This window comes from Nicotiana tabacum, chromosome 6, assembly GCF_000715075.1.
Source record: "Nicotiana tabacum cultivar K326 chromosome 6, ASM71507v2, whole genome shotgun sequence".
Lineage (NCBI taxonomy): Eukaryota > Viridiplantae > Streptophyta > Magnoliopsida > Solanales > Solanaceae > Nicotiana > Nicotiana tabacum.
In genome coordinates, this window is record NC_134085.1 from 183,502,240 (window position 1) to 183,522,457 (window position 20,218).

General features: G+C 38.2%; 1 protein-coding gene and 1 long non-coding RNA gene across 2 annotated transcripts; one reads left to right on the top strand and one right to left on the bottom strand.

Moving 5' to 3' along the window:
• Positions 1-6,579: 6,579 nt before the first annotated feature.
• On the bottom strand, positions 6,580-7,613 carry LOC107818024 (uncharacterized). The gene is made up of 2 exons (XM_016643935.1): positions 6,938-7,613; positions 6,580-6,821 (listed from the first exon to the last, which is right to left on the bottom strand). Exons 1-2 carry the CDS (start codon positions 7,611-7,613, stop codon positions 6,580-6,582), a joined length of 918 nt encoding a protein of 305 aa, XP_016499421.1.
• Positions 7,614-13,688: 6,075 nt separating this feature from the next.
• On the top strand, positions 13,689-14,956 carry LOC107818049 (uncharacterized). The gene is made up of 2 exons (XR_001655329.2): positions 13,689-14,115; positions 14,581-14,956. It is a non-coding gene; the product is annotated as an uncharacterized LOC107818049 (long non-coding RNA).
• The last annotated feature ends 5,262 nt before the right edge of the window (positions 14,957-20,218 follow it).

The window sequence follows — 20,218 nt, forward strand, 5'->3', positions numbered from 1 at the left end:
CTGAAAGTTGTAATTTTGAACCCATGTGAATTGTTTTGAGCCTTTGATATCCTTTCTTTTTAACCCTATCCAAAACCCACATTATGGTCCAAAGAAAGACCTTCCGATCAGTATTCGAGAGATGCCAAATCAAGCAAGGAGAGGTAATTCATATCAGGGGAAACACTCTGGTCCAAGCAGAAAAATAATGAAAATGAGAGAGTCTTATTGGTGAAAACCCTCACGGGCACCGTAGGGCGACGGGAGCTGGGAGAAATCCAAAAATGAGAGAGTCTTATTGGTGAAAACCCTCCCGAGCACCGTAAAGCGACGGTAAATTAAGAGAAAGAACAGAATGAGAGAGGCTTGATAATGAAAACCCCTCGGGCACTACATGTCGAATAAGGATTGTGAATCAGATTGGATAATCGGAGCATGGAAGCCCAGTTTCACGGTTTGGGGTATAATAAGAGTTGAACATCAGACTTGCTTGACAGAATAGGCCACAGGTGAATGTCACGGTCATTAGAGTTGGTGTCCACATTTGATAGGTTTCTACTTTGTAGTTTTCTTGTTAGGAATCATCTCTTTTCTTTGTCCTTTACTCGGTTCCTTTTGTCTTGTTTACTTCCTCTTCCTGAGTCTGTTTGGTCAAAATAAGTGAGAAATGACTTCAAAATTTGCCACCAGCTTTGCAATTGCACAAAACGGGATCTGGCCAGTACATCAAAGTGTCATAAGTCAGGAAAGAACAACAAGCGCACTGAGCTGGTAACAATCAACATGCTTTGGGACCCTTGTGAAATACAAAGGTTTGGTACACATCAATTCAGGAACAATGCAACAGATGGAGGGTTCTAGGTAAACGGATCAAAGGTATTTCTGGTGAAACACGAGGGTTTGGTGCATATCATTTCATGAACAATACAACAAGATGGAGGGGTTTAGTGAACGGATCAAAGGTATTTTCTGTGGTAAGATCGACAAAAGGTGTTTAATCAGTGACAAGCGAGGTCCTCCAAGCAGAAATCAAAGTTATCGTGGAAAGTGAAGGAGCAACAGACCTCAAGGCCAGGGCCAGTGGTTTAAGTCAAGAAAAAACAACATGCGCGATGAGTGAGTGGCAATTGTCGTGCTTTGAGATTCATGAGAAACACAAAAGGTTTAGTACATGCAAGAGCACAATGCAATAGATGAAGGGTATTGGGTTGGAACGGGTCAGAAGTATTTTCCGTGATAAGGGTGACAGAGAAAGTGGTTAATCAATAAACAAGCAAGGTCTTCGAGTGGAAATCAAAGTTATCATGGGAAGTAAAGGAGCAACCGTCCTCAAAGTCAAGGCCACAAACCAACCACCATATTTTTAAACTGACAAGATTTTTCATTGATTTGAAACAGGGGCAGAAAGTTTCGTTTGTTTCGGAGAAACCCTCCGTAAAGAAAGGCAGTCACCAAATAGGTTTGATTTTTGATTCTCAGGACCTTCCTGGAAAATAGGACCTAATTTAAAGTTCAGAAATAGCATAATCTAGCATAAATGTATCCCAAATGAATATAAGTTAGCTTAGAAGTTTGCATGTTCGAGATATAATTCAATTAGGAGTTTCCAGGACCCTCCTGAATAATGGGACTTAGCTTTAAGATTTCGATTAGATAACAACATTTAGCGTAGACTCTATTGTAGGGTAGTATAATTCAGCCATGAAAGTTGTCACCCTTAAGATAAAACTTGACCTTTGATTTTCAGGACCCTCCTGGATAATGGGGAGTAGTTCAAGACCTTCTTAGATAACAAGATGTAGCGGAAGTCATGCCTTTAAAAGATATAGCTTAAATTTAAAATTGTCGTTTAGTTAAGAGTTGTCAGGATCCCCCTGGATAATGGGACCTAGCTTTCAAATTCTTAGTAATATTTGGTAATATGATTCAGTTTAACACTCACATATGTGCCCAGCTACCAAACTGGGGTAGAAAGTTTTCTTTGTTTTGTCTATTTTGTTGAAATCAGGTACCCGCCTGGATAGCAGGGAATACATTTCGAGTTCAGCAGTCAGGAGCCCGCCTGGAGAGCAGGGAATACATTCCAAGTCAGCAGTCAGGAGCCCGCATGGAGAGCAGGGAATACATTTCAAGTCAGCAGTCAGGAGCCCATCTGAAGAGCAGGGAATGCATTTCAATTCAGCAATCAGGAGCCCACCTGGAGAACAAGGGAGTACAATTCAAGTTTTAGCTTTCAAGTTCTTATTTGGTAACATGATTTAGTTTTACACTTACATCTGTGCCCAACCTCCAAATTGGGGCAGAAAATTTTCTTTGTTTGTCTATTTCGTTGAAGTCATGAGCCCGCCTGGAGAGCAGGGAATACATTTCAAGTTCAGGAATCAGGAGCCTGCCTGGAGAGCAGGGAATACATTCAAATCAGCAGTCAGGAGCCCGCCTGGAGAGCAGGGAATACATTCAAGTTCAGCAGTCAGGAGCCCACCTGAAGAGTAGGGAATACATTTCAAGTCAGCAATCAGGAGCCCACCTGGAGAACAAGGGAGTATAACTCAAGTTTTAGCTTTCAAGTTCTTATTGATATTTGGTAATGTGGTTCGTTTTACACTTACATATGTGCCCAGATACCCAAACTGGGGCAGAATGTTTTTTTGTTTTGTCTATTCTGTTGAAGTCAGGAGCCCGCCTGGAGAGCAGGGAATACATTTCAAGTTCAGCAGTCAGGAGCCCGCCTGGAGAGCAGGGAATACATTTCTAGTTCAGCAATCAGGAGCACGCCTGGAGAGCAGGGAATACATTTCAAGTTCAGCAGTCAGGAGCCCGACTGGAAAGCAGGGAATACATTCCAAGTTCAACAATTAGGAGCCCGCCTGGAGAGCAGGGAATACATTCAAGTTCAGCAGTCAAGCGTCCGCTTGGAGGAAAGGAAAGCTTCTCAAAGTACAATTCGAGTTCAGCAATCAGGTATCCACCTGGAGAAAGGGAAAGCATCTCAAATTACAATTCAAGTCAGCAACAAAAGGAGCCCGCGGCAAAAATGCGAGTCAACAGTCCGAGGTGATCAATAGAAGTTAGTCACAATAAAGAAAAAAAGAGAGAAAGGCAAGAAGTGAATCCAAATGCAGAAGTGATGGAAGATGTGAACTGCTTAAGACACAGTGGAAGTCACAAGTACTACATGGCCGGTCTTGATCCAAAAAGCTGTAGAAGAACGAGCTAGCACCTGCAGCTAACAAGCGCCAAGGTTCAAATCTAAAGTTTGCATGAAGAACCATTCAAGACACAAGATCAAACTTTAGAAGACTTATAGATAGGAATCTTGTAACTCGTAGTTGACAGGTTTAGTTAGTCTTTTTCATTTGATTCTTTTGATGTAATAACAGGAACTGCGGACCGGAACCTCGGCGGAATGGCACCTCGACCGGATCTCCACCTCGACATACTCCGTCATCTCACTCATCTCTGAACTACACGTGGCCTGATTCCTTTATAGGCAAGGATATGTAGGCAGCTCAGATACCAGGGTTCGGTCACATTCCTCCTTTCTCTTAACTTTAGTCTCTCCCAAATAAGGGTCGGGTCAAAAACCTGTCTAGTCATTCTTTGTCTGAAAACACTTCGCTTTTCCAGTCAAAGAGGGGCAGCTGTAGACATATGATTTTTGACCCTCCCCAAGATTTTTTATATTTTAGCATGTAAATATTTAATTTAGGTCTAATATAGCTATTTCAGCTATTTTTAACTTCTTTACTTTATTTTCGTCATAAAAATGGAAAATTACGAAAAAATATATTTTTAGCTTATGTATCTTTCATAAATTTAAATAAAAATATACAAAAATGATACTTATTTTTATCTTTATATAATTTTGAAAATAAAAAATATATAATAGTTTCATGTTAGCCTTTGGCATGGGGTAATATTTTTGTCTTACATTAAAATGAGTCAATTAAGGTGTTGAATCATAATTTTAAGAGTTTTAGAACCCAATTCTTGGCCCAATTCGGATTAGTCCATTAAGTCTAGGGACCCTTCTAGACTTTTCTTTGGAATAAAAAAAACAAATAAAGAAGACCCTAAGAACTTAACACAAAAGACCTAGGTACTAATGGGCAAAATACACAAAAATACACCTAAACCTAGACTCTACCTATAAATTAATGCTTAAAAAAGCAAAGAGAACAGGGCTGAAGGAGGGAAAGCTGAAACCTGCGCATAACAAGACCCCTCCCCCCTCGGATCATCTTCATCGCAGACCCCCCCACTCACGATCTCATCTGCTTGTTCCCCCACCATCGACTCATTTGGCTTCAGCACACCAACCGCCGTGACCATTCATTTTCAGCACCCTAGGAGACACGATCCTTATCCCATCTAAGAAACCCTTCTTCACCAGCAGCTAACACTCATACGGGGGTCGTCTTCCACCTAACTAGAACCCAAAAGAGAACTAGCAGCTCTGTATCCTCTTCTGCTGGAAAAAATGCAGACATTCACAAAACAACACACCTACAGGGAGACGAGAGGAACGAGGGAAAGCAGGGGTTGGGAAAACGGACAGCAACAGAGACAAAAGACGAGGAACGAGAGCTAATCTCACCCGTCATCATCTTCTTCACATCACAGAAACAGAGTAAATAGAGTGAATCTCAGTACCCTCGCTCCACTGCTCGAAACCTCCACCGAAACAATGTGAAATAGCCCGAAACAGCTCCGAATCGCGAGTCACTGTTATGGAGACTGTCGACTTTGTCTTTTTGGTTTAGTTTGAGTTTTCTGGCGAGCTTCGAGTTCGCCGGAGGTTGTCGTTCAAGGAGTTTTTTCCAGTCGTACGTCGAGGTACTGTCGCCGGTTTCCGGTTCGAGTTTCGTCCGGGTTCTAGCGGTTTGAGGTCTATTTATAAAACTTGTTACTTATTAATTGGTAGTGATTTGTCATCGTGTATTTTGATATAGAATGAATTTCTGCTCGATTTTAGTTTACACAATGGCGTGTGTGTGCTGCTTCCATTTTGTTTTGTTCTGTTACAATGTTTATGAATATATATTTGTTTTTTGTGTGAAATCTGTGTGAACGACATGGGTTTCTCGGAATGTTTGTTCTTATTCAGTTATTGAGTTTCTTGGTTAGTTTGATTAGCAGATTTCATACCCATGTTGACTTCATTTGCTGAATTATATTTCAAATTGTTGTTGGTAACACCTTGCGCTGGAAATAAAATTTATAATTAACAAAGAAAGCAAGAATTCAAAATCATAACCATGTTATTGCATCTTGTCCATTATGAAGGTTCATAAATTGCATGATTCAATGAAAACTAATTCATATGTGTTACCAAAGTTTTGGGCAAAAAAAAATTGCTTTAGCTGTGAAAAATAACTGTTCATTATGTTTAAGGATTCATGGTGTGCTTTCAACTGTTTAATCTAGTTTATTTCTAAAATTCAAGGGATAAGTGGGTACGGGAATATCGCTAATAAGTCATAAAACTAGCATACTTTTTATATTTAATACTCTATAATAGTTTGCTTTAGGCATGCTATATTAATTTGTCATAGCTACGGGTATGGTTCCCGTGACGTGATCATGACACCTAATTTTCGAACTCGGGTGTGCATTTATGTGACCCAAGTCAAAATCTTACAACGTTGGGTAAAATGTGTCGGGGACCGTGGGTACATTTATGTGACGTGGTTCAAGATGTGTTTTAGATGACGTTGAATCTTTCCTAAAAATAATTAAATAAAAGCGGTTAAATAGGTTAAAATATACTATAGGTTAGAACATGTATTAAAAATCAGATAATAGGCCAATTATAATAGTTGAGCGACCGTGCTAGAACCACGGAACTCGGGAATGCCTAACACCTTCTCCCGAGTTAACAGAATGTCCTACCCGGATTTCTGGTTCGCGGACTGTTAAACAAAGTCAAGCTTTTCCTCGATTCGGAATTCAACCGGTGATTTAGGACACCATAAATCTCTCAAGTGGCGACTCTGAATCCTTTTATAATAAATCATGTTTCGATTGTCCTTTAATTGGAAAAACTCCCTTATACTCATACCCTCCCGGGGGTGAAGGTAAAAAGGAGGTGTGACACAGTTCATGACTCAAAAGGATATTGTCTCTGATTAATCTCCAAGAATAACTTTTATCCACAAGACTGTCCATCACCCCTTGCATCCTAGTGGTAAGGATTTTAGAGCTCAGCTTATATAGCATAGTGTAGCATGCTATTGGCCTGAATTCTGATATTCTTGTGGGGTTCTTAATCTTTAGGATTAATGTAATTGTTGTACAGTTTATTGCTTTGCATATATCTCCTTCCATGAAGAACTGAAGGACAGCTTGACTAACATTACTTCCAATCACACCCCAAGCTTTCTTGAAAAAAGAGTGCATTAAATCCATCACATCCGGGAGCTTTATGATCATCAATATCATAAGGGCTTGAAATACTTCATCTTGAGTTACCTGTGATACTAGCTGCATTTGTCCCTAGACTTCCACTTCAGAATACTTTCCTCCACTAGGCTCCATTTCTCTAGTTCAACCTTCACTTCTTTCTCTTCTTCAAACAGTAGATCTCTAGTTCCTAGACTTCTACTTCAGAATACTTTCCTCCACTAGGCTCCATTTCTCTAGTTTAACCTTCACTTCTTTCTCTTCTTCAAACAATAGATCTAGTTGAGTGTGATGGCCCCTTTTTGTTTGAATATCTTGCAAATTTTGTCTATAGAACTTAATCTTCTCCCCTACATTTCTGAATTCTATATGATTCAGTTGTTTCAACTCTTTCTTCATTGCTTTAAGCTTCCACCATATGTCATGCATGTTCTGCTTTTCTGTAGTTTTGCACCAAGTATTAGCCACCACTTTTAGGAAGTTTGTGTGATCTACAAGGCAGTTCAGGAATCTAAAAGGCTTTGGACTTCTATGCACATCATTTTTTAGTTGAAACTTAGCGGAGTATGGTCTAAAATCCCAGGGTTTAAGATCATTACTTCAGTAATAGCAACTGTCATCAACCATTCTGCATTCACAAGAGCTCTGTCTATCCTGCTCCAGATTTGTCCATTTGACCAAGTATATTTCCTTCCTATTGCTCGTAACTCTGTCATGCCACTAGCTTGTATAAAGTCAATAAAATCCCTTATTTCATTCTCCTGGACTGGGTTGCCAAACTGCCTATCCTCTATATCAGTTATAGCATTGAAATCCCCAAAGACTAACCATGGCATTTGGACTGACATACTCACCCCCTTCAACTCTTCCCATAACTCCTTCCTTGCCTCAATAGTATGCAAACCATAAACTGCTGTCAAGTGCAATTTTAGATGTAAATGAGGAATGCTAAGGATTCTGTGAATAGCCTGAGAACTCATATTAGTAGCTTCAAACTCCAGTCTGTTTGGGTCCCAAATAACCCATATTCTTCCTTTTGAGCTATGTACATAGTTTGCACACCATTTCCAGTTAGTTGCAATTTTTTGTGTTTCTCTGCTAGCATTATCTTCCTTTACTCTGTTTTCCAGTATAGCTATCAGTGCTACATCATTATTTACAATGAACTTATTTACTTCTTTTTGTTTATAAACTTTATTTACACCTCTCACATTCCAAGCTATAAGTCTCATTTGTTTGATTGTTTAGACTTAGGATCCCCAGTATCACCCTGGTAGCTACATTGCCTTTTCTCCATAATTATATCCCCTATCTCAAAGCTAAGTGAGCTAAATCCATTCACCACATTAATACCAGTATCATCTCTTATATTTGCCATCCCATTTTTAGTTGTATACTCCCTTTTAGCTAGTTCCCAGTCTGGTAGTTGATCAGCCTCAGCATCACCTATCTTGCTTGCATGTATTACATTATTAGTTGGAACACTTTCAGCCTTTCCAGTATTGTTAGTTGGAACACTTTCAGCCTTTTTAGTCTTGCCTGGTTCTGTTCTTTTTCTCCACTCCATCCTTAGTTTTTGTTGTTTTTGTTTCCCTTCTATAACTGTCTGGGCAGCCCTGCAGCTATGTCCCACCTAAAGGCAGGTGTGGCAATATTCAGGAACCCAATCATAGTCAATTGATTGTTCAAAAACTTTGCCCTTAGGATCCATAACTTTTAGAAAAGTAGGCATCTCATTTGTAATATCCATTTCAACCAAAAGCCTTGCATAAGAAATCCTCTCAATTTTTGAAGTACATTCATCAGTATATAGGGGAATTCCTAAGTCATTTCCTATCCTACTGAGTGAATCCATACTCCAACAGTTCAATGACAAGTTGGGTAGTTTTACCCAAATAGGAATAGCCTGTAAAACTTCCTTGCTGAAATCAAAGTTAGGCGACCAAGCTTTAACAATTATAGGCTTGTTTCTTATTGTATATGGTCCAGACATCCACACAACATCCCTATCCTCCACACTGTTGAGCTTAACCACATCATTATGGAAGTATATTTTTGGTTTGCTAACAAAATTCCACTGTGCAGCAATAAATCAATCAAAAACACCAATTAAGGGGGAGTCACCCACAACATACAGTACAATTACATGTTTCCATTTTAAAGTTTCTCGCTCAACCTCATCTATATCTACTTCAACTATTTTTTCACTATTTTTGATCATCGGAGCAATAAATTCGTTCATACCTCTAGACGCCAAATCGTTTCCAGCAAATAGGTTCACCCACTCCTTCTTATGTGCCTCATCTAGTTTTTTATGGATTTGGACTTCCTTCGCCATAGCTAGCTTCGGTGCTTCCGTCTGTTGGACCTCCTTCCTCTGTATCACCTTTTCAACCTCAATTTTCTCTGTAATTGGAACTTTTTCTAGTAGTTTCACAGTTTGGCTTTATTCACCTTTATCAATTGGAGTTGATCTAGCTGAATTCACTTCATGTAAAGGCGGTCATGTCTCATTAGAGCTCTACAACTATTCCATTCAGCTCGGCAGTTTCTGCATGTCTTCGATCTTCTTCGTTTGCTCAATTAATGGTTCCTTACTAGTAGTTATAGTCTATATCACTCTCTTAGGTATCCCCTACCCATGCAGGCAGAGGCACACGTTAGGTCACCGTCAATGCCGGACATGTATCAAGTTTGGATGACTAGGAAGGCACCACCACCACCTAGATGCTACCCTCACCCGAGTCCTGGTCATAGTGCCAGATGATCCACCATATTCTCCAGATTTTCCCGCTTATCATAGCTTTTATAACCTCCCTAGTAACTCTATTGTTTGTCCTCCAACTACATTTCCCAATAAATAGTCCTCCTGTCATATCCACTGTCCCCATTATCACAATTTCTCAACAACCTCTCCTTCACAGATCCAATAGTGAACACCAGTTCAAACCTCATGATGCCCAATACTACACCCAAGAGTTGGCCCAACAAGTCCCAGTAATTTTGATATGCAACTCACTGGCTAAAATGTAGAGCTTAGTAATTGGAAAGACACTCCTTACTTGGTTAGCCATGAAGGAGCCCTGGTAGTTTATTTTATCAATTCTATTGTCCGGGTTATTTCAGGGTTGTAATCTGGATGTTGTTTTGTGACTCAAACCCTTCTATCCTTCTATTTTTCCTAGTTCGTTTTGGCGTAGTAACTCGTCTAGTGTTATCTAAGATTGTTCTAGGGTTGTAACCCAAGTTTTGTTGTGCTTATTTCTCTGTTCAAACCCTTTCACCTTATATCTAATGCAGTCTCCTGTTTTCTGCTAGTTCTAGTCAGTTTTTGTTTAGGTCACTTTTCCTTTTATAGTTCTGACCTTAGTGACATGAAATACAGGCATAATTCTCAGCCTGGTCTTGAAAGTTAGTCTAATCATGAAGAAATAACACAGTTTTGAATATGATAAAAGGATGCATTTGAGGAAACAAGTAAAGATTCACGCATTTTGAGATAACCTGAAGCTTGAACTGAGTGAAACTGAGGTAGTTAGTCTGGGAAATCAAGAGGTTGATAAGAGCATACAACAAAGAAATGTCTCTCAAGTAGTTTGAGGTAGATCAGTCAGTGCTGAAATGCATTCTTCCACATAAAAATAAGGTTGAGTCAAGTCTGCTTCGAACTGGAAAGAGTCATTCATTGGGATAAAAGTATTGCCCATTGGCACTTTTTGTTTGTGTTGATGCCATCAATAGATACTATGTATGATTTCTTTGCTTATCTTCGATTGCATGTTTGTACTTGGCATTCTTAAAGTTTGGTATGACGAAGGCATTTTATTTTGCTACCCAAACACTTTTATTTTTTGCTACCTCTTTTGAGCCTTAATTTATTTTGTTTCATACGCCTCTTTTGGAATCAGAAGTAGAGGTAGAAACTAGAAAAGAAAAAGAGAAAAAAAAAAGAAAAAGAAAGGAAAAGAAAAACAGAGGAAAAAAAGGGGAAAAAAAGGAAAAGAAAAACAACAAAATAATTCAACTTTGTGTTTGAACTACGTTCGACCTGATTCCTTCTAAGGATACGTAGGTAGCTTTACTCTGAGGTTCGGTCCCATCAAAACAAAAATCAAAAAAATTCCCCAGACCCTAGGAAACTAGGGCAAAAGTTTTAATTTTGGCTAAAAGATCTTTTCCCAAAAGTTGTAATTTTGAACCCTTTCATCATAAATTGTTTTGAGCCTTCATGCCACCATTTCTTTCCAACCATGTCCAAAAGCCTACATTACGGTCTAACGAAAGACCTTCCAACCAATCTTTGAGGATATCAAATCAAGTGTGTGGTGAAAGCATGATCTTCCTGCATAATGGGTAATACCTTTGTTCTCAGCACAAAGAGAGAAAATGATAAAATGAGAAAGTCTTATCGGTGAAAACCCTTATGCGTACCCTAAGGCGACGGTACGTTGAGAAAAGAGCAAAATGAGAGAGGATTAATGGTGAAAACCCTTCAGGGCACTACAAGTCAACTGAGGATTGTGGATCAAATAGGACAATTGGAGCGTTGAAGCCCAGTTTCACAGCTTAGAGGCATAACAAGAGTTAAAGATTAGACTCGCTTAACAGATCAGGCCGCTTAGTCCAAAATACATGTCATGGTTAGTGAGATGGCCTTCAAATAATATTAGTTCCTACTTTATTCTTTTTTTGGGTAAAAGTTTTTTTTTCTTGTTAGATACCATTTCTTCTCGTTTTTCTACTTATTTTGTTCCTCTTGTTTTGTTTAAGTCACTTTTGAGCCTATTTTTGTCGAAACAAGTGAGAAATGACTTCAAAATCTGCTACCGGCTTTTTAATCACATGAAGCCGATGTCTGGAAAGCACATCAAATTGGCATAAGGTGCATGAGAATAGTGGGTGAACTGAGTTGGTGATAATAGATGTTCTTTGGGATATAGGTAAAATACAAAGATTTGGTGAATGTTAGAATACGAGTGCAATGTATCAGGCATAAGGTATTGGATTTGAACGAATCAGGAATATTTCTTGTGATAAGGGCGGTCTGGAAAAGCGGTCGGCTGATAGCAAGCACTATCTTCCAAGTTGAAATCCAAGTTGATCGTGACAAGTGCACACTTCCTAAATTGAGATTTTACCCCTAGGAGACGCACTTCCTAATCAAAGTCTTTCAAGTTATACTTTTAGGAGACACACTTCCTAAATTGAGGTTTATCCCTAGGAGACTCACTTCCTAGTTTGGGTCATTTAAGTTCATTACTATGAGACACACTTCCTAGTTTGATTCATTGAAGTTTCGCCCCTAGGAGACGCACTTCCTAGTTTGGGTTTTTCAGGATATACTTTTAGGAGACGCACTTCCTAAATTGGGATTTCACCCCTAGGAGACACACTTCCTAGTTTTGAGTCATTTAAGTTCATTCCTAGGAGACACACTTCCTAGTTTGAGTCATTAAAGTTCGCCCCTAGCAGACACACTTCCTAATCTGGGTCTTTCAAGTTATATTTTGTTTTAGGAGACGCACTTCCTAAATTGAGATTCCACCCCTAAGAGACGCACTTCCTAGTTTTTGGTCATTTAAATTCATCCCAATGAGACGCACGTCCTAGTTGGAGTCATTGAAGTTTTACCCGTTAGGAGATGCACTTCCTAGTAGGGATCTTTCATATTATACTTTTTAGGAGACACACTTCCTAGTTTTGGTCATTTAAATTCATTCCTAGGAGACGCACTTCCTAGTTTGCGTCATTGAAGTTTTGCCCCTAGGAGATGCACTTCCTAGTCTGGGTCTTTCAAGTTATATTTTGTTTTAGGAGACGCACTTCCTAAATTGAAATTCCACCCCTAAGAGACACACTTCCTAGTTTATTTGGTCATTTAAATTCATCCCTAGAAGACGCACATCCTAGTTGAAGTCATTGAATTTTTACCCGTTAGGAGACGCACTTCCTAGTAGGGATCTTTCAGATTATACTTTTTAGGAGACGCACTTCCTAGCTTTGGTCATTTGAATTCATTCCTAGGAGACGCACTTCCTAATTTGAGTCATTGAAGTTTCACCCCTAGGAGATGCATTTCCTAGTCTGGGTCTTTCAAGTTATATTTTGTTTTAGGAGACGCACTTCCTAAATTGAGATTCCACCTTTAGGAGACGCACTTCCTAGTTTTTGGTCATTTAAATTTATCCCTAGGAGATGCACGTCCTAGTTGGAGTCATTGAAGTTAGACGCACTTCTTAGTAGGGATCTTTCAGATTATACTTTTTAGGAGACGCACTTCCTAGCTTTGGTCATTTAAATTCATTCCTAGGAGACGCACTTCCTAGTTTGAATCATTGAAGTTTCGCCCCTAAGAGACACACTTCTTAGTCTGGGTCTTTCAAGTTATATTTTGCTTCAGGAGATGCACTTTCTAGTTTGGGTCATATAAGTTTGAGTCACTGAGGTTTTACCCGTAGGAGACGCACTTCCAAGTCTGGGTCTTTCAAGTTATATTTTGTTTTTGGAGACGCATTTCCTAAATTGAAATTTTACCCCTAGGAGATGCACTTCCTAGTTTGAGTCATTTAAGTTCATTCCTAGGAGACGTGTGAGCACATGATTTTTTTCCTATATGAATTACTCCCATAAGCTCTAAGAAAATAATTTTCTTCCCCATTATTTGCATTTTTTGTAGATTTTTCGTAGGATTTTTGTTAATTATTTTTGTCTGTGCATGTTTATTTTATTTAAATCATGAAAAATACAAAAAATATCCTGCATTGTATTTGGGATTTATTTTTACATTTTTAGGTTAATTAGTAAATTAGTTGTTTTATAAAAAATGAAAATCACAAAAATGGCTCACTTTTGCATTTTTAGCCTTTTAATGTTAAATTAGCAATTTCCTCTCTCAATTTAGGAGTAATTAATTTTGTAAATATTATAGCAGATACTTAGCTTAATTTTACAACCTAGTTTAATTTAAGAGTCTAATTTAGGTTTTAATTAATTAAAAAGGAAAAGAAAATAATTTTTTTTTAAAAAAAGAAGAAACAAAGAAATGGAAAATTGAGAGTTTGATTTAAAGTCTCGGAATTAGGCCAGTTCATTGAAAACCCAAAGCAATTTCGCCCAGGCCCAATCCATACCTGGTCCAAATCCTTCAGGCATTGAGACAGTTAAAACGACGTAGTATCAAGTCAATACTATGTCGTTTTAAGCTCAAGTGTTTAAAAAAGATCTTGGCCCTTCATCTTATTTTATCCAACGGCTGTGATGTTTTTCCTTTTTTGTTTAAAATTGTCTGAATATAATCAAATTAACCTAGGGCCCTGTTTAGCTTCTTTTTCATCTCATCTCTTACCACCGTCCGCTACCCACCGGATTTCGCCATTGGCGGCGGTAGAGCTCCAAACTCCACCAAAAATCGACCATACACTCCCCATACTCCTCCAAACACTGGGCCGGTGTTGATTTCCCCAAAATCTTCACCCATTTACCCCAATTTCAAATCTAAAATAGAAAAAACCTAGTTCATCTCCCTTTCATAATTTGAAACGGTTTTAGGGTTCGATTTGAGTTGGAATTTATGCCAATCAACTGTTCTCAATGAGAACAATTGATTAGTATCAATTTTAGCTCATTTCAAGGCCCGTCGTATTTTGACTGATTCATCGGACTCCGGACAAACCTCGAATCCCTTCACTGTTTATCGAGTTGTTTCAATTTGTCAAGTCACTCCGGCATAAATTGGTACCCTTCCCCTCTTTTCTCTCTTGATTCTATGTCTTACATCAATTTCTGTTTTTCTTCTTATACATATTACTGCTTTCATTTGTTTCGTTATTTCGGTTAGTTGGATTAGGCTTAGCTTGTCTTTATCTTCAATTAGTCAATAACATAAATCAAGGGTTAATTGTAAAGAAAAAAAAATCATTTAGTTCTGGAATATTTTCTTTTCTTGTTAATCACTGAACCTATTAGTGCTAGTCTGAAAAATATTAGTGCTAGTCTTCAACTTTTTCACTCTTTTCTCTTCAAAAAAAAAAGTTAAAAGGAAACTCCCTATTCGATTTCTAGTGATTTGGCATGAAGGAAATTATTTAATTTGAAGCTAACATTGATTATTATTGCTGATCTTTGCTGCTGGTTTTGCTGCTTCTCTTATTCTTTGTCGAGCTCAAGGTTTATTCCTTTGTTTGGTTTATCTGTGTCCAGGTATGTAGGCTGAACATCTTTGGCTATCGGTTGTGCATGTGAAGCTGTGGACTGTCTGCCTCTTACTTCTAAAATGGCATAATGAACACGTGGAGTGATTGATATTAGCTGATTTGGTTCTTGTTGTTTTACTCTATTGCCCATGTTCCATTTAACTAATTAGAATTCAGTTGTGAATGTATACAGTAATGTGGCCTAGTAGGATCGAAATGTTGTAGGAAATTGTTCTGTTTAAAAGCTTGGTTGGATTATAGGATGTTGAAGGATTTGTACTGCATGTTATAAGGCTTATACTGTATGCTGATGTTCTGGTGAGTTACATTGTATGTATGAGTTTCATCTTCTCAAGGATTCAATGCAAAGTTGATGTTTAGGTTAATGCGTATCATGTACTGTTTGTCTTGATTTAGCCATGATAGCTTATATGGTTGTAGAAAAAATATTTAAATAGAAATCCATCAGTTGTGAATTGGTTCAAATAAGAGTTCAAAGGGTTTATGTAATAGTTCATGCCTTTTTTCTCTTTTCACTATGTGGTTCATGCATGAGTACTGCCATAGGAAGGGAAAATGATATAAAGTTGGTCAAATAATCCATTTGTAATAATGCCATGATCCCATCTGAGTGAAATTCTTATTTGATGCGTTCACCTCTTTGGTATGCTGCTGAAAATCAGTTATACGTTTGTGAGATAGTTGAAATTGGGCATTCATTGCCATTGGGACTAAAGAATGGGGCAAGGCCATAAAGAGGCATGGGAATGACTTTTCCGCTTGCGCTCGATTTTCCACAATCTGCCATTAACCTTGAATTTATTTTAATAATTATGAAGTTCGTAATGTGCTTTAAGTGCAATTTTTTCTTAAAATAAAATAACAACTCGAGGTGTGCCATATCAAACAAGACCCATAATTTATGGCCCTAGTAAGACTATAAATCACTAGAGAAAATAGATTTGAGGTGTGCCATAAGCAAATTAAATCATCTACGGCCCTTACAAATGTTAATTTAGATATTAAAAATGAACTTCGTAGTTTGTTTTAGGCGCATTAACTATATAGTTATCACAGTTATTAAAATCTGAGGGTACATTTCATGTGGCCCGGTTCTAATTTCCAACAAGGTTAAATAGGACGTGTCGTGAACCACGGTGCATTTCATGTAGCATGGCTTGCGATGTATTTTAAATAACTTTGAAATAATTCCTTAAATAAATAAAGGCGTTTTTTTTAAAGTTAAAATGCGCATAGGTTTAAAAGTGTTTTAAAAATCAGATAATTAGGCTAATAATAACAGTTGAGCGACCGTGTTAAAACTACGGTACCCGGAAATGCCTAACACCTTCTCCTGGGTTAACAGAATTCCTTACCCGGATTTCTGTGTTCGCGGACAATAAAACAGAGTCAATCTTTCCTCGATTCGGGATTTAAAATCGGTGGCTTTGGACACCATAAATTATCCCAAGTGGCGACTCTGAAAAATAAATAAATAATCCCATTTCGAATAATATCACTTTAATTGGAAAAACTCCCATATACTTCCCTCTCGGGTGGTAAAAAGGAGGTGTGACAAGACGCACTTCCTAGTTTGAGTCACTGAAGTTCACCCCTAGGAGACGCACTTCCTAGTCGGGTCTTTCAAGTTATATTTTTATTTTAGGAGACGCACTTCCTAAATTGAGATTTCATCCCTAGGAGACGCACTTCCTAGTTTGGGTCATTCATGTTTTATTTTAGCAGACGTATTTGCTAGTCAAAGTTTCTTGGTTTTACTCACCGGAGACACACATCCTAGTCGAATCTTTAGTTTACTCTCATTATTGCATCAATAGCATAAGTGGGTTACAGTTTTGCTAATAACTCACAAATCTTCCGAGTGCAAACAGGGGCAGAAAATTTTCTTTGTTTTGTTGTTTCGATTGCAGGCACCCACCTGGAGAACGAGGGAATTCGTTTTGGAATTATTACAAGTTTCAAGTCAGTAGCAGGCGCCCACCTGGAGAAGGAGGGAAGTCATTTCAGAATTCAATTCAAGTTAGAAGTAGCAGAAGCTCGCAGCAAGAATGCGAGTCGACAGTCCGAGATGACCAACAGAAGTAGTCTCAATCCAGAATAAAAAAAGTGAATCCAAAATGCAGAAGCAAATAAAGATGTGAACTGCTCAAGACGTGGCTGAGGTCACGAGCACTGCATGTCCGATCTTGATCCGAAGAAGTCATGGAAGAGTGAATCAACACCTGCAACTAGCAAGCATCAAGGTTCAAATCAAAGTCTGCATGAAGAACCATTCAAGACTCAAGATCAAGCTTAAGAAGATTTATAGAAAGGAATCTTGTAACTCATATATAGCTGACAGGCTTAGTTAGTCTTTTTCATTTTTGATTTTGTTGTAAACGGGACCGTGGACCGGAATATCGATGGAACGGTACCTCACTCGACTCTCTCGTCCTCTCCACACACTCCATCACTTCATTCATTTCTGAACTACACGTGACCTGATTCCTTTATAGTCAAGGATATGTAGGCAGCTTAGATACCAGAGCTCGGTCACAATCTTTTACCCATCTTTCTTTTCTTTTGAATAAGCGTCGAGTCATAAATCAATTGCATTGCTTATTATTCTTTGCTCCGAAAACTCTTCATGTTTCCAAGCAAAAAGGGGCAGCTGTAAGCACGTAATTTTTGACCCGCGTATTTTTTTAAGTATTCTTATTATTTTTACGCATTTATTTGAGTTAATTTTAATTTTCTAGAATTTAAGTCCATTTTATATTAATTAAGACTTTTGAAAAAAAATATAAAAAATAAATAATTAAAAGCACAAAAATAGTTTTACTTTGTCTTATTTTATATTTAAGTTGAGGTTATTAATTTTTAGAACAAGTAGAGTTTTGGGCTAGGATTTTCAGATTTATCAAAAACCCAAGCATATTTAGCCCAATTTTGAGCTACTTAAGCCCAATCTTTCCAAACCCATGACCCATCAGTTTGACCTACAACCCTATCTATTGACCTGTCTCATTTTTATTTTTCAATCTCAGCCATAAAATCCTTTAGATCCAAGGGCCATAATTACTCCCCACACTCATATATAAGCCATATTATAACTAAAATCCTAACCCTATCTCTCACACACAAGAGCTGCCCACCGTAAGAAGTTAAGAGTCGCAGTAGACCCCTGAGCCACACACCCATCGTCTCTTCGTTTGGACAAAAACAGAGAGAGCAGCAGCCATTTCCCTTCTAAAAATCTGATGGGCAAGGACTATTTTCCAAAATCAATAGAAAGAGAGACAATAGCGGCACCCTAAGAGCTCTTATTAGCCGTTGCCTTCTTCCAAACGACCCCATTTACTTTCCTTCATTCCCTTTAAGAAAGGACCCCTTTCCTCTCAAAACCTTGAACCATAAAAACTACCCCATTTTCTTAATTAGGAAGAGCCATAACAAACAAAGAACAGAGGGGAAACGTGAATGGGAATAAGGGAGGAACAAATTTGGACAAAAACGAAAAGGGATTAGGGGAACGAAAATAGATCTGGGCGAAACTAGAAAGAAAAGAAAAATAGAGCTTCATCTTCTACTTCTTAAAAGTCATTTTTACCCGTTTTCTATGTTGGCTAAAAACTCAGCAACTCTTGCCCTTTCCATGGTTGCCGTTGCCGGAGGCGACGACCATGACTGAAGCTGTTGTTGCCCTTCTCCTCTTCTCCTTCACCTTCTATCTCTTTTGAAAATACGGCAACCCTCCATTGAACTAGCGAAACATAGCTCAAACCCAGCAGTAAACCCAGCTCCAAAATGCCCTGAAACTATCCCAAATCAGTGTGAAAATCAGCCCGAAATCGTCGTCCAACTCATTCGATTTGAATTGTTCGAGGTTCCATTACTGGTTTGAGGCTCAGGTTGTTAGCTCATTTTGGTTTGCTGCATCAGAGACTTCCTTTCACTGTATACGTAGCAAATTCAGCAATAAAGGTCCATCTTTACTTTCGATATTTATTTCGTCCATGGCTTGAAGCTTAACGTTGTTGAGCTTACATTATTTGTGCATTTTTATGTGTTTATGGAGATGATTAATGATGATAGTCTATAATTGTGTATTTTAGTCGCTTATTACACTCTAATTTACTGCACTTTAATTGAGTTTGAGCTTTAATCGCTAGTGTTTTGCACTAAATATGTGTTTTATGCCTTGTAGGAGTAATTCTGAGCTATGTAGGTATTATGGAATGAATTCAAGTGATTTGGAGCTTTGAAGTTTGAGTGAAAGCCCAAGGAATCAAGCCGGAATTGTGTTCGGGGATCAATGGATGATAGTTAAGAACGAAATAGAGAATCGAGCGGGCATACAACGCATTGTCTAGTAAAATACAATAACTTTTCATTCAGAACTCCGTTTGGGCTCTACAGTATATCGACCAAGTATAATTGCGTGTGCGTTTGGGAGCAATAAGTTTTTGGTGCCATTGTCGGGGGCTTAGAAATTAACTAGTCTACTAGATTAGATTTTTACTCTTTGTCTATTCAAATCTTTAAGTTTTTATTTTAGTTTAATATTTATTATCTTTGTTGATATGGCATCTTGGAATGATAATTGGTCGAATATTGGTTATTCTTATTATGGTGATTCTTGTCCATATTGTGGAGGACCACACTTGTGGCAAAGTTGTGAATCTTAATCTTATGGGTGGAATATTTGTAATATGTGTGGTGGTAAAGGTGGAGATTGGTATGGTTGTCCTAATTCTTATTATCCTTCTCAGAGTTCTTATTATAATGTTTCTAATAATGTTTATGAGTTTGATAGGAGCAAGGAAGTGTAGGATATGGAAAGCACGGCTCATATTATGGACATGATGAGGCAAGTAGCCGAGCAACATGACATGATGATGAGGCAAGTAGCCGAGCAACAAGATGAAAATCGAAAGGCTATACAAAGAATTAGTACAGTAATCATGAGAATGAAGGTCGAGGCGGATGAAGTGGCTGAAGAGAGCGAATTCCCACCAGAAGATAATTTAGAAGAAGCAGATATAGTAAGCCAATCTTGGCTAGAGGAATAAGCTCAACTGATAAAATCTCATGAGTTTCTCTGTGATGGTCTTTCAAATATGACAGAACAACTGATAAAAGGAAGAACTGAGCTCAGGCAAGAGATAGATCAATTTGGCTCAGATATCCATGACCTGCAAGCTCAACTGAATAAAAAGGTTGAGACGTCTGATGCCATACAACTAATTGTTATGGATACTGGTCAACTATGGAGAAAAAAGAGGAATCCCAACTATTCGATCAAATTATTAATGATACCAAGGTTGACGAAGAGTGCAAAATTGAGAATGTCAAAAATAATGATATTTTGGAGTTGGAGCATATTGGACCTCATTCTAAACACTTTTCAACATTGTGTTTGGTTGGTGACATGAGAATTGATCCAGTCGAGCATATGGAGGAGTCAATGGATGAGGAACAAAGTGTTTATATTCTGAAATTTGCCACACCAAGGAGACAAAACGACATTCCTCACTTAAAGGCCAAGAAGTACAAGATGTGATACCTATTACTTGGTTCCTTTATTTTTACACCACCGCCTCGTGAACGTGACAGAAAAATTGATGCCAAATTGGGGGCGCAAT

What these genes read in the sequence shown, in the direction of transcription:
- LOC107818024 (XM_016643935.1), bottom strand. Translation starts at nt 7,613, where the DNA reads ATGAGACTTATAGCTTGGAATGTGAGAGGTGTAAATAAAGTTTATAAA. An exon ending in TTTAGACCATACTCCGCTAA is followed by an intron (nt 6,822 to 6,937) that starts GTTTCAACTAAA and finishes GCAAAACTACAG; the next exon opens with AAAAGCAGAACATGCATGAC.